Raw genomic sequence first — 13875 nt, forward strand, 5'->3', positions numbered from 1 at the left:
AGAAATCGGTTGCTAGTCCACCTCCTAGGAGATGAAGAAATAGCATTAATACCTTATCCCTTGATCCCTAGGTCATTATTAATGCATTCTTGAGGGTTGTGGGATCTCCTTTAAAAGCCAGCTGGTTCTTTTTTCAAGACCGGTCATGATTTATCCTCCATCTGAAACACAGGCAAGTGGGGGGAATAGTTTCAGACAAATATGTATAATCAATAATTCTGAACTCCAGCTGCTTTTGCTGTTTACGTTGTCCCTATTCTAAATAAACAAAGGCGGGATTATTCCTTGTAAGTACGATGCCGTTATAAATCAGTGCAGAAAAACAGACAAAGGCAAAGAGAGACTAAAAGATGACTAGATAAAAGTCATCAGATGTAGTTTGTTTAAGGTCCAACACAGCAGTTGAAAATTCCCTTGTAAAGCAATATCTACCTATTACAGTTGCTGGTTGAAATCAGTGGGGATATAGACTTCTTCCTGAAATAAGGGTGATACTCCAGACTCCCTTAAATGTTACAATTATACCTTCTGAGCTTATGGTTAAAGAACATCTTTTCAAAGAAAATCTGTTCCAGGTGTTCTGATTTAATTGCCATCCTACTTTTTTTAATGGTTCACTTCAAGTGTATGATGAACTCCTGACCTACTTATATGCAGATGACTAATAATTTTCTTTGGATAAGTTGATAAGGGAGACAGGCATGTCTCAACTTTTGCAATCCTCTTTTTATTGATTTGGAAGGTTGCAGTCCTGTGATTCTCCAGTCATAAAATATAGACAGTGGGTGGGGGTGGTTGGATTGAAAGGCCCTGTAGGGTGTTTTGTTTTCAGTCAAGACTAGTTTAGAAGTACAAATTCCTACATTCAAAATTTTACATTAATGAACCTCAAGTTGCCTGTTAATAACTGACAAAGTTGTATGTTTTTCTTTACTTTGCAGATCTATAGATAGTTTCATTTTATCATGGAAAGTTTAGAGGACGTGATAGTTGGGAAGCTACAGTATAGATCTTCATTAGGAAATTCTGATTCAATTCAATCTAGTGCTGTCTAGCAAATAAACTATATGGTGACCCTATCCACATACCTTCAAAAATGTTTTTTCAAACATTTCCATGCTAAAGTAATTTCTTACTGAGGCAATATGTTTCCTCCGTCCATTTTTAAAGTCACTTTTAATGCAAATTTGAGATTGTATTTTCCCATGATTTGTATTGTAAGGTTCATATTTTGTAGAAAAAGATGCCATTCACCATCATCTCATTCAGAGTGGTAGATGGGAAGTTACAACTGTTACAGAGTTATAAGCCAAGAAATTGACTTTCATTTGTTATTTTACATAGAGGCATATTTACAAAATTACAGTTACAACCAATTAATTAATTCACTTTGTAACCAAATCTCATGGAATTGGCAAAGATTTTTTGGATAACTACAGAAATATAAGCATGCTGCAGAGTTTCTGAAATATGCTATTTCTCTTATTTGAATTAATTCAAATAACTAACTTCCTCTTACTTCAGACATGATGGAAAACTATGCAGTTTCTCTCTCCTTTTCTCTTCATTCCGCTGTAGACAAAAGAAATGTGAAACTTTATTTTATGGTAACGAATAAATGGTAATTTCCTGCTAGGTAGACAAATCCAATCAGGATCAGATTATGGTTTCCAATCCTCCGTGTTAATAGGAGCATCTGGGGGGGAGGGGAGTGTCAAAAAGATAAAAATGGCAGCCTCACAATTGAAGCCCCACCCTCTTTCACATGTGTCATAACACCCATAAAAAAGGGGGTGGGGAACTTCAATTATAAAATTGTGATCACCATCTTGACTTTTTGACCCTTCTCTGCAGAAGCTCCTGCTTGTTCTGTAACTGATTTCAATAAATCACAATTTCCCCCTTGTTCAGATATTACAGAAAGAAAAAGGAAATGTGAGGATGCCAGCACAAAGATCAGAGTGACAAATTAACAGTAGCCTGGTTCACACATAACACCAAGCCATAATGGGTGGGTCCAAGCATTACACGAAACCCAAAGCAAACAAATCACATTTTGGCCTTTTGACCCAGAGCTATGATTTCCCACAATATTGGACCTGACCTTTGAGATTCCATAAAAATAATCTTAAAAAGAGGGGGGGAAATAATTGTCTAACTTCCAAATCTTAGCGTTCATGTGAAGAATAAAATAGAAAATAGGAAAATGAGCTCCCTTCAAAAGATCTCTGTGACATTTAATACCCTATCCCTTTTAGATCTGATGGTTTTAAGAATGGATAGATGACTTGGGAAAAGGCTGCAGATAAACTTTCAGTGTTCAGTCTGTTTTTGATTAGATGGAAAATTCCTTTCTTTCATTCTTTTTCTGTAAAACCTGATGACTGGCTTGTTCTGGATAGACTGAGGTTTGTGCAATAAAGAAAAGTAAATGTTCAAGTTCTATCTTAAAATATTGCCACGTAGAGCAAATTCCAAGATTGGAGAGATAAAGGTTTGCTTAGTCTAACAAATTTGGCAATAAAGATACTTTCACATTAAGAACATACACGTTTTAATGGATATCAGGAAACAAGACAAGAAAACAAACTTGCCTGTCTGATTTCTTATTAATCTAGAAGATGATACTTGTTAGTTTAATAAAGTGACAGACTTATGCCCTTTCCTCTCCAGTCTTAATCCATGTTGATATAATTTTGAGTGGTAACTTCAGTGGTTGCAGATGGGGCGGGGGGGGGGAGTTTTTTAGGGTCACAGAATCATTTTATAAACTAGACTTTATTGATATTTGGTGAAAGTATAAATTATTAGCAGGGCCTTCCTTGTCATCGATAGCACAAATCAGTATAAATTAAAATGGGGTGGGGTTTTTTTTTGTTGCTTTTGTTAATTAAATCCAATTAAAAAATACAATTATAAAGAAACTCGAAAGAAAGAAAAACATAGAACATATATTCTCTGTCTCTCTCTCTCTCTCTCTCACACACACACACACATATACACACACACACACACACACACACATGAATAGAGATGTATTTCAATAAATAGTAGCTATATATCATTTTAATCATTGATACCTGATCATCAGAGCACATTTCTGAGTTAGAGGTATGACTGCACTGCGTTTGTGTGCTGTAAACATGCGGGAATCTATGGCTGTAAACGTGGATTCCAGCAATACTACTGCAGGATCCCAGATGTGACATGCTCTCACACTCTCTCTAAACGTTCCTCTACATAAAATCTCTTTTCCATAAAAATACTAGTGGTTAGGCAGAAGGATATCCTTGAATCACAGATGCCCTGTCTTGCATTCTGAAGTGGCACATTCCCAGGCAGCAGTGTTGGTGGAACAAACGTTGGGCAAGCTTGAAGCAGAGGATAAAACTTCTACAAAAAGAACTTGTCAGAAAATGTTGCCATGTGGAGTGTTTCTCATCTGCAAGACGCTCCGTTCCATTTCTCTTACCTATTTTTATTTGGATGTCTGTGGATGGGCAGATCCTAGTCCCACCAATCAAGAAGAATTCCATGCCTGTTTTTTCCTCCTCATTAGTTTTCTCATGATAAGAAGAAAAAAAAAGTGAGAGCAGGGAGAAGATACAGGAAAGTTACTGATGGACTGTGCCGTCTGTCCACCCTCCATAACATTCTGTAAATGAAGAAGGCCAACAACATAATAATAGCCTTGTCAGAAAGGGCTGTGTGTGGCTCTTTGAGTTAGAGGGAATGGATTTCACCCTATTGTGTGGTATAATCAGCACAGATTGACACCTTCTGGGTGCGATTGGGCTGTTACCAGCAGGCACACATCTTAAATGCAATTCCATCTCTCACTATTTCTTTAACCTATTAGAATACAGGTAGTCCTTGCTTAACAACCATTCATTTAGTGACTGTTCAAAATTACAACGGTGCTAAAAAAAACAATTTACAGCCGGTCTTGCAGTTATAACTGTTGCAGCATCTCCACAGTCATGTGATCAAAATTCAGGCGCTTGGCAACCAGCTTGTACTTACAACGGTTCCAGCATCCCAGGATCACCTGATCACCATTTGCGACCTTCCCAGGGTGCTTCTGACAAGCAAGGTCAATGGGGGAAGCTGGATTTGCTTAACAACTGCATAATTTGCTTAACAACCATGACAATTCACTTAACAACTGCTGCAAAAAAGGTCATAAAATCAGATCCGATTCACTTAACAACCACCCTGCTTAACCAATTTTCCAGTCCCTATTGTGGTCATTAAGTGAGGAATACCTGTATGGCCTTTCCCTCCAACATGTTATTTGGGGCTTGCTCTTACCCACCCACTAACCCCTTTCCCAAGTAGTCTTTTTCTCTTCTTCTGTCCTGCCCAGCATTTTGATTTCTCTAGAGGTCATCTAGATCAGTGTTTCTTAACCTTGGCAACTTTAAGATGGGTGGCTGGGGAATTCTGGGAGTTGAAGTCCACCTGTCTTAAAGTTGCCAAGATTGAGAAACATTGATCTAGATGACCTGGGGAGAAGGGGAGGGTGTCCATGCGTGGATGTGAATGTGGCGGGCATCTCCCAGTGGATGTATTTTCAGGGCCGCCTCCACTGGTTTTTCTTTTCATTTATGGCTGAGTAGAATAAACAGACACCTCACTATCTTTCAGTCTCTTTAATAAACTCTGGCTGCACTCTGTACTGTACTACCCCGCAGATGCTATTCTGTGAGAGTTAAGTTTTATGTGATTTTAATAGAGTAGTTGTTTCCCTCTTGGGCAACCCAGGAGGAACTATTTTAGGCTTCCGTATCTCAGGTTTGGCAGACTTTGTAGCAGAATTTGGTTCTTAAAAGGGGCCGATTCTGCTGGATACATATGACTCACGCCTCCACAATAAATACCCATCTTAAAAGAAAACTGATCAAGATTGTCTCTAAATTATCACCTCCCTATGCAGCCCATAGCTGATTTCAGCTGATCCAAAAAACAGCAAGATAGGGTTGGCACTTGGATGAGAGATCACTAGGAAATGCCAGGGATGTAGACCAGAGTGGACAATTTCAAAAACATTCAGGAAGAAGACAGTGGCAGACCGCTTCCGCATTGTTGCTGATAACATGTCCAGCATTCACCAGGAATCTTGACCCTTACATCTTTTAAAATTAATTCGTGATATCTTTTCATATTCAAAGGCCACTTCCTAGCATAAATACTGCACAAGGACGTATTTTAGGAGACTAAATACGGTGTACGGAAATGTGCAAGCTTTCTAAGTTTCATAGAGCTCTCTCAATCTGACAGAGAGGCCCCGTTAATGTGACTGCATCTGCCATCTGGGCTGTTGGTTCTGATGGAGAAAATTCCCCCTTTTTTTTCCCTCCTCCAAAACACAGGGATCTTCATTTTTCTATGAATGCACGTAGACCTGCATGATCTCACCAGCAGATTTTAAACTAAGGATGTGCTTGGGTCTCCCAAGCAAATGTAGCAGCTGCTGAGATTCTGTGCATGTGCAAAAGTCAGTTGACTCACTGGATTTCCCCATCCTTCTGAGCCATAATGTGGTTGGAGGTTTGTTGGGTGGTTTATCATGTACCAGGATGTGTGTCTTGTAGCAGTAATGTTTTGGTTAGTGGTATATGTGACTCCAGTTGTCAGGACTTATTTAGTAAGCCATTGTTGAACAAACCATAACTAAGCGCTAACCCAAACTTACAAGGAAATAATGTATTTAAAGGGGTAACTAAAGGCAAGCATGTAAATATATACCCATATTTATGGATACATCAAATGGGGCACACAAGGATACAAGGTTGTTTTGTTCAAGTTGTTGGCAAGCCCACGAATCTAAACCTACGCTAGAAATGTCTTGCAGGCTGCTCAGATAGCAAAACCATTTCACAAAAGACAAATTGTTTGACCTATTAACTGTGTTCGTTGTGTATGAGTGTGCGTGCTTGTGTGCAAGAAATTTGCATCTTTGAACGTTAATAGTTTATGTCTTGATTTTTAAAACGTTTATTATTAGATTTTTATGTTGCCTTTACTTTGGGTCCACTCAATTTGCCATCCTGCCAAAGCCAGAAACAGGCACAATATTCACACAGAAAGATAAATGGCAAAGGAGGCAGTCGGGGAAATCGCCAGGAATCAAAACGCGTAAAAGCAACAGGTAGTAGCTTAGTGGCTTATTTAATGTGGGCGTGTGGCCGGATTATATCCTCACCCATTACATTATTTATTTTTTTAATTGTCTTTTATCCAGTTCGACCGATCCTCTGCCGGTTTTGTTTGCAGGGGGAGGAAAGTTTACAATGTGGCTTTCGAGGAGGAGCGCGGTCAAAAGCAAGCCCTCGGAACTCGCCTCTCGACAGGCGCCGCTTGATGCCTAAACGCGCTATTTGGACGAAGGCGAGGGCAGGCTGTATGTGTGACGCGTGTCCTGATCCCGTCTGTTTGCTCCGGCCTCTCGCTCCTCCCCGCCCGTGAATGCGAGCAACGTGCTGAACGTGATGTCAGCTGGCTTGTGGCAAAGTTCCGGGGCGCGGAAAGCCTCGTCGCGCCCGCGGCCTCGGGTGGGAAGCGCGTCGGACGCTCTCCTCCTCCAGCCAAAAGCGGCTGCTAGAGCTTTGGACCCGAGGTGGCCGGCTGGGCTGAGGGGGGTCACGTCCACTTGCCGCCCTCTTTCCCGTCTCACTTCAGTCAACCTTCTCCTCGCGCCCCAGCGTGCAGATCATGCCTCCTTCCCCTTGCAGGGCTGCGCCGTCCGGGGTGGTGGTGTCTGGATGGGCTACAGTTCCCGTAATCCACAGCCCACAAGGACACTAGCTGTCCATGATTTCGGGGGGTGGGTGGCGGCGGTGGCACAGTGCTGAATGATTTAGAGCTGGGCGGTGCGGGTGAGGGGAGACCCGGACTTAGGTCCCCCTCCCCATTCAGCCACCGAGCTCCCTGGCTGCGGTTGGGCCAGTCCGCCGGTGGCTGTGGGGAGCTCTCCAAGGAAAGTGAGGCGGGATGCGGGTGAAGTGAACGGCTGACTGCACAGCAGCGGGCGCCGGGTTGCAAAGCTGCCCTGGCGGTGGCCGGGGAGGGTGGATTCAGCAGTCCCACGCCTGCGAAGGGCGTTGGAGGGTGGAGGAAAGAGGATCACCCCGCCTGCCTCCCCGGCTCTAGCGCCCCAGTTCATTGGCCGCTTTGGCAGCCGGGCGGATCGGCTGAAGAAAGTTTCAAGTTACTCGGGACGGTGCGGGGAGCGCGTCGGCTGAGCCGGCTGTGCCCGGCCGCGGCTGCTGATTGGCTGCAGGCGGCCGCGGCGGCGGCTGGTGGTTCCTCGGGAACAAAAGGTCAAAGAGGAGCGGAGCGGTGGCCGCGGCCAGAAAAGGGAACCCTCCCGCCGGCTGGCACCTGGGTGCGCTCTCCGCGCTCCTGTGCAGACGGCCGCCCGACAGCTTGGCGAGGGCGTGCGCGCCGGAAACTGGCAGCTGGTCGCGGAGCCCGGGCAGGAAGGCGAAGCCAGCCTGCAGGGGAGTGAGCGGCTTGACAGCGTTGCTGTCTGCGGGCAGGGAAGTCGTGCGAGGGGTGTGGTGGACCAGTCCGGTGCGCCGCGGAAGCGAGAGGGATCGAGCTGGCCGCAGCCGCGCTCCAGCGTCAGCTTTCCGGGATGGCTCTGGAGATCATGTCTCTGCAAAGGTAAAGGGAGCCTTCGTTGGGTTTTCTCTCTTGACTAAGTGTGGTGGGGAGGCGCAAAGCCCTCGTGCCGAGCTGCCTGCCAGATATTGTGTCTACACCGTAGAGCCCCTGCTATCAGCCCCGTCCCTCATCACTAGCAGAAAAGGGAATCGTGTTGGCCTTGGCCAAAAGAATCAGTGGTGTTGGGGATCGGAGCAGTAAAAAGGAGCACCCCGCTTGTATAAAAAGTATTGCTTTTATTGTGGTTGTGTTGATTATTCAGTTGGCCACTGAAATGCATGGGTTTAATTGTGCAGTCCTAGATGACTGCATGCTAAATGAGATTGACTCCCAGCCAAGGTCATATCGGATTGTGGTTACCACCAAACAGTAGAAGTTTCGCGACTGGTGTTGTTATGGATCATTCATATTTCCTGTCTCTTTTCTGGACTTGTAGAAATACAGTCAGTTGACATTTCCGATTAAAAAATATAAGTGGGATTTTACATAATAGGTAGAACTCACTCTGGGGCGCATTTGTGTGAACCCAACTACAGAGTGTTGTGTTTGTGGAAGAAAAACCTTTTTACAAGAAGCAAAGAATGTGCGTTTTCTCCTTTTTTGCTCTTTTTTCTTTTTTCACAAAGGCCTTTTCTCCTTCAGGGGTAGATATAGTTAGACTGAAGTAAATTCTCTTTTAAATAAGTAGAGTTTGTATTCCAGGTACACATATCCAGGAGTGAAATGCCATTTATTGTGATGTAACATTATACTACAAGCAGAACAGGAGGCAAGTAATGTGTGTTTCCTCTATGTAATATTACTCTGTTGGTTTTTCCTACCAACTATTTCTTCCCAAAGTTGCCTTGAGGTTGTTTTTGATTATTTAACTTAGGACAATAGTTTCTTCTTTTTTGTGTAATTGAAACTGAGAGTAAGCACTTGTAGCAAAATAGAATACAGTACAATAAGCTATTTTAAAAATAGTCTTTAAACTGGCTTACAAGTCTGTTATCACATTAATAACTGTTTGAGGTGTTAGCATGGCTGAATTTCCAAGCACGCTTATTAGAAAATATGCCTTTTCCTTGTATAAATATGACACACAAAGATTGAAATCTGAAAATAAGAGGAAAGTGATTGTAACAATACTGCTTCAAATATAACTTTTTGGATCTTTTGAATGTTATAAGTTAGTAGCTTTCCTGTGCTGAGAAATCTTCATTATCCTTCTACTTTTGGGTAGTGAAATATTTAGCTTAGAGGTCAGCTTGGAAGTGCCATATGTTAAAGAAGCAGTCTTCCTGTTTTGTTTTTAAATGGATTTTTTTTTAAAAAACTGTCTCTTAAATTAACTTTTCGTTTTTATCTTTGGCATTTACTGTATTTGAACTGAGGGACAGCATGGTGCAGAATTATTCAGACTTCTCCTAACTTCATCTGATTTTCACAGACTATAGATCTGCCCTCCTTCAGATGAGGTTGAACTTGTAGGTCATGACATCCCTTCCCCATTGGTTGTGCTAGGTGAGGGTACTGGGAGTCCATCAACATCTGAAACTTCTTTCTCTCTGCGGTGGAGGAATCTATGAGCTAGTGTCATGACAGAAGTGTTTCCAATCATAGGCGAAAACACTATCCCAGAGAAAACTAATTTTCAGGGTTAAGTTTTCTGATCTAGTCTTTTCCTTGACAGAGTCCTTTGGGGTTGAGCTGCTAATAAATTTAAATAAATAAATATTTGAGGGTTTTATAGCATGGGAATTCCTTTGTATAGCAGAACGTTTAATCACCCTGTTTGCAGATTGAAATGGTGCCTTCCTGAAATCCTCCAGAGACTTATCTTTTATCTAGCTGTTCTTACGGAACTAATGAGGAAACAAGTAAATTGCTATGACAAGACATTCCAGAAAAAGTTCAGCATACGGTTTCTTCTCTCTTTTCTTCCTCTGCAGAAAATATTCTTACTGTTACCAACTTGGCTTGGCCATAACGTCAGTCATGCTTTGAAACTCATTATGGTAAACTTAAGAAATTGCTTTTAGAATGCTGACAGATTACTGTGTCTGAAAGGGAGTGTCTGTTGTCAGTATTATTTACCGGGGCCAATTGTTCATCATTCATTAATACAGTGCAGTTGAAGTATCTATTATTGTCCTTGTGTAGGGGAAAAATTGATTTCCTAAAGGAAGTTCTATCAAATGTTTTGGTCTTAATCTCTGTGGTCATAGCAGAGGTTAATCTTCCCCTCCACACACACATACATCTCAAGACATACCTAATTACCCCTGATTTGAAAGTGGTTTATTTTGTTTTGTTTTTTACCCAGCTGCATATTGACCATATGCCCTTTTCCATTGGTTGTTCAACATTTCAGAGATTTCCTTGCATTCCATCATCCTCAGCGAACATGCCAGTAGCCATGCTATTAAGGGTGATGGAAGTTGCCATCCATATATGGGCAGATGACTCCCTGTTAGCTGAAGTGAGGAAAGAAGTAGGATTTGATGGGGAAGTGATTGAAGAAGTGATCTGGTATAAGCTGACTATTAATGGAAAATATAAACAAAATGCAGGCATTACAAGCTGCTGCCTTCTGGGTCCCACCATTTGATATTCTGTATCCACAGCAGATCAAAGGTTTCGCATCTGTTGTGTTTCTTCTTTTTGTGTGAGCGAGCCAAGAGCCATCTTTGAGCGCACCTCTGAAATTTGCCATTGCGATTCCCAAATCTTTTGACAGTTTGAGGCAGAAAATGCATAAAAATAGTAGCATAGGCCCTGGCTTAGCACAGTTTAAAAACACTAGTATTAAAACACACACACACACAATCTCTTTCCACATGCATGATATGGCCCAAACCATTTTAAGCCATTGCTTGTCATCGGGTGGGGTGGGAATGTTTACCTGTGGCCCCGGGTCATCAAAAGTTTTTTTGTTACCCCTGCTCCTTCTTGAGAATTGATAACTGTGGTAAGAAATCAGTTAAAACAATGTCCTATAAGCATAGTTTCAAGAAGAAAAACTGGCAATGCACTTTTCAAATTTATCGTCTCATGTTGCGTTTCAAGTTTTGTTTCATTGGAATAATTTGGAGCTGTATCTTCTGGAGCATCCAACCGCATTCTTCAAGCAGGAGAACTGTTATCAAACTCTCAAACATGACGAAACGGCGTACGTGACCAAGTAGTTTTTTTTTATGGCCACCTGCAAATAATTAAGTTGGAACACGAGATAATCTAAATAGCTTCAGGCCCATTTTACACTGACTGTATTGGTCACAGAGTTGATTTTCTGACCTGTGACCAATTAAACTGATACGTAATCTCCCATCAGTTCTTTAATGGCCCTTCACTTTAAAAAGTGCTGTGTATACAGAGTGTGCAGGAAATTGGTCTTCTGGTGCCATTACAGTAACTTGTTTTTAACCTAGATTGCAGATTTGTTGTTTATACCTGTTTCTTCCAGATAAGCCCAATAATACTATACAGGTACTTTGAACCCCATTCAAGTACTTCTTAAAATGTTTCCTGGCTCAGCATTAATAAAATAACTTGGGGCAGACATTTTTAAGGGGCAGGCATTAGAAACGTGATGGGCTGCAGGAGAACTTTTTTCAATTCTTAAACCCTCCTCTCCCCTCCATAATGCTGATTGCAGGAAACACTCCATTTTAACAATAGAAAAAATGCCCTAGCAGTTCAATAGTGGATCACTTACTCGGAGATGCAGTAGGCTTACCTTCATTCTGTATGTCCCAAATTTTACTGAAGGGCCCTTTGATTTATATGTCCACATCTTCCAAAGAAATAGTTTCAGGATTAATCCTCCCCCACCTCCTTTTTTTCCTATCCTTTGGTTTTAAGTTTCACTTTTCTGCAAGCAAGAAATTGGGTGCAGTTTGGCTCCAGAAGGAGTGTTAAGTAATTAAAAAAACTTACTATGTGCAAAGCTTTCTTTCATAAAACGTTACTAATCAGTGTGAAAAAGGCTTGCTCACTTAAGTGCAGTTCGTTTCCTTCCTTCCTTCCTTCCTTCCTTCCTTCCTTCCTTCCTTCCTTCCTTCCTTCCTTCCTTCATCTGAGACTACCATCCAGAATGAAGGCTGCTTAAAATTTCACTGACTTTAGTGAAAATTAAACATTTTGCATAAGATTACTACTTCATATTTTGATCTAATCCAAAATCTGTAACAAACAGTTCAGATTACAAGGAATTTGGCATGCAGAGGCCAACTAGAGATGGACTATAGTTTTGTGGCATGTGGTGCAATTCCATGTCACTCTCTCTGCAGGTAAGTCACATAGAGTTGAATGAAACATACTCTTATGGAATGTAGAGTTACATACACTAATGGCACAGCCTACTCCTTTGAGCAAAATTGTTCTGTCCAGAAAGTTTGGCAATATTCAGAGCTATTTTTTAACACAGGTTTAGAAACAGCTCACTGAGTCATCTAGAGTGAATAAAAGATCATTTCCAGGTAATCAAGAAGTAACCCTCCCCCCCCCCCCACACACACACACACAACAGGAATTGTTATCAGGTCTTTTTTCAGACCCATTTCTTGCTGGCTGTACATTTTGAAAGTAGGAGCCTGGCACTCAGGTCCCAATGCATATTGTCCAAAGGCAGAGCGTTTTAATTTTCTTTTGTCGATGCCAAAAAGAAATCTTGGCTTTCCTTCTGAAATACTGTAATCATAGGCTGTTGACATTCAACCAAGTTTTTAGAAATAGTCCTGTGGTAACTATTTGTGGCTTGCTTAGTAACCTAACTCTTACACTCTTCTTATGCAACATAACGTAACGTTTGGTCTGTATTAACACGTTACTGTTGAATTCATAAGAAGGGTGCAGCTTGGCTAAAAGACAGCATCAGTAATTCCTTCCCCCTTGCTCTGACCCATTTTCTGTCCTACCCATCCAGGGAGACTTGCCAAACTGCAAATAATAAACAGATGTGTCTTTTCCAAATTTTCTACTATGTTCTCCGTTTGTAATCTTTAAGAAATTAAGCAATGGAAGCTGAATAGCAGTATCTATCTCTCCACTAAAGCAACAGAAGCTGAACAACACTCTCCGTGTAAACACATTAAGAGCATTATCTTATGATAAAAAGGAGTTGATTTCAGGTCTCTGTAGATAGATCATATATCTTAATTAGAATGCTTTTTACGATCTTTTAGATAAACTGGAGTCTAGTTATCCAGTAACTAATGGTTCAACTGCATGACCTTCTATCTCCAGTATTATCTTGTGAACACGACTAGCAGATATAAGTAACTCTGCAAAAATAAGTCATTTGGAGAAATCGCAAACATGGTGTTCCAAGCTTGCAACTTCTATTTAAATCAGTTGTGGCATTCCTGTGCCAAAGTAAGGCTTGTAAGCAGATATTTGTCTGAAAGCTTTTAATTGTACTTCTCCTAATAAGAATTGAAGTCCAGGCTTCTGCTGTTGTTGCTTGCCAATTGTCCACCAATTACTAGAGTAGCCTTGGGCAACAAGAGACAATCCGGGCTCTCAATGAAATTATTTATTTATTTACAAAATATGGCTGCCCAGCTAATGTATACACTTTGGGCAGCTAACAACAATCAACCAAAGGAATATAATAAAACTTCTGTAAACTAAACAGAAAACAAAATTACAATTAAAAATAGTACAATAAAATAGCCAGGCCAAATTGCCCATGAGTGGCCTATGTATTGATCCTATGGTGCACCTTGGTTTTCTGAGTTGCTCTGGGGAATGAAGCATCAGAAACAACATTTAGAATGCTGGTGTAGAAAGATCAAAACTAAAACTGAGTACAGATATGAGCTGAGGTTGGCCCTACATCATGGCAATAAGAGGGGGAAGCATTGTTACTTATCCTCCCTTATTGCTTCAGCAGGCTGTTGGTCAGTGGCCTTGTTTGGGGTAGTGAATTCCCTTTTTGAGAGGATGAGCAGGAAGAACTCCCACCTGGACATTGTGACTGTCTTACTCAGCATTTTGCCAGAATTCCCTTTTTGAGAGGATGAGCAGGAAGAACTCCCACCTGGACATTGTGACTGTCTTACTCAGCATTTTGCCAGCAAAGTATCTTAGATTTGTCAGAGCCTTGATCCCCTTTGGCACAGTTTGATGTGATCATCCAGTTCTGTTATATCAGATTCCTTTGGCCCTGAAGAGTCTGAGAGAATTGATAGGGGGCTCTCTGGTTTGACCCCTGCCATTTAA

General features: G+C 41.6%; 1 protein-coding gene across 6 annotated transcripts in view; it reads left to right on the forward strand.

The window, feature by feature from the left end:
* The window catches only part of FAM13A (family with sequence similarity 13 member A), a 131298-nt gene that overhangs the window by 57252 nt on the left and 60171 nt on the right, over positions 1-13875 (forward strand). The window contains exon 1 of one of the 6 annotated variants that reach the window (XM_088133067.1): positions 7496-7668. The exons of the other annotated variants lie outside the window; for them this stretch is intronic. Coding sequence (XP_087989193.1) covers positions 7640-7668 — 29 coding nt within the window. The 5' untranslated portion in view covers positions 7496-7639. Of the gene's footprint in view, positions 1-7495; positions 7669-13875 lie in introns of those variants that run through there. 6 annotated transcript variants of the gene reach the window in all.

Source organism: Python bivittatus, unplaced genomic scaffold (assembly GCF_059951505.1).
Source record: "Python bivittatus isolate LINGU-HERP-01145 unplaced genomic scaffold, Pbiv_v1 ctg000070_np1212, whole genome shotgun sequence".
Lineage (NCBI taxonomy): Eukaryota > Metazoa > Chordata > Lepidosauria > Squamata > Pythonidae > Python > Python bivittatus.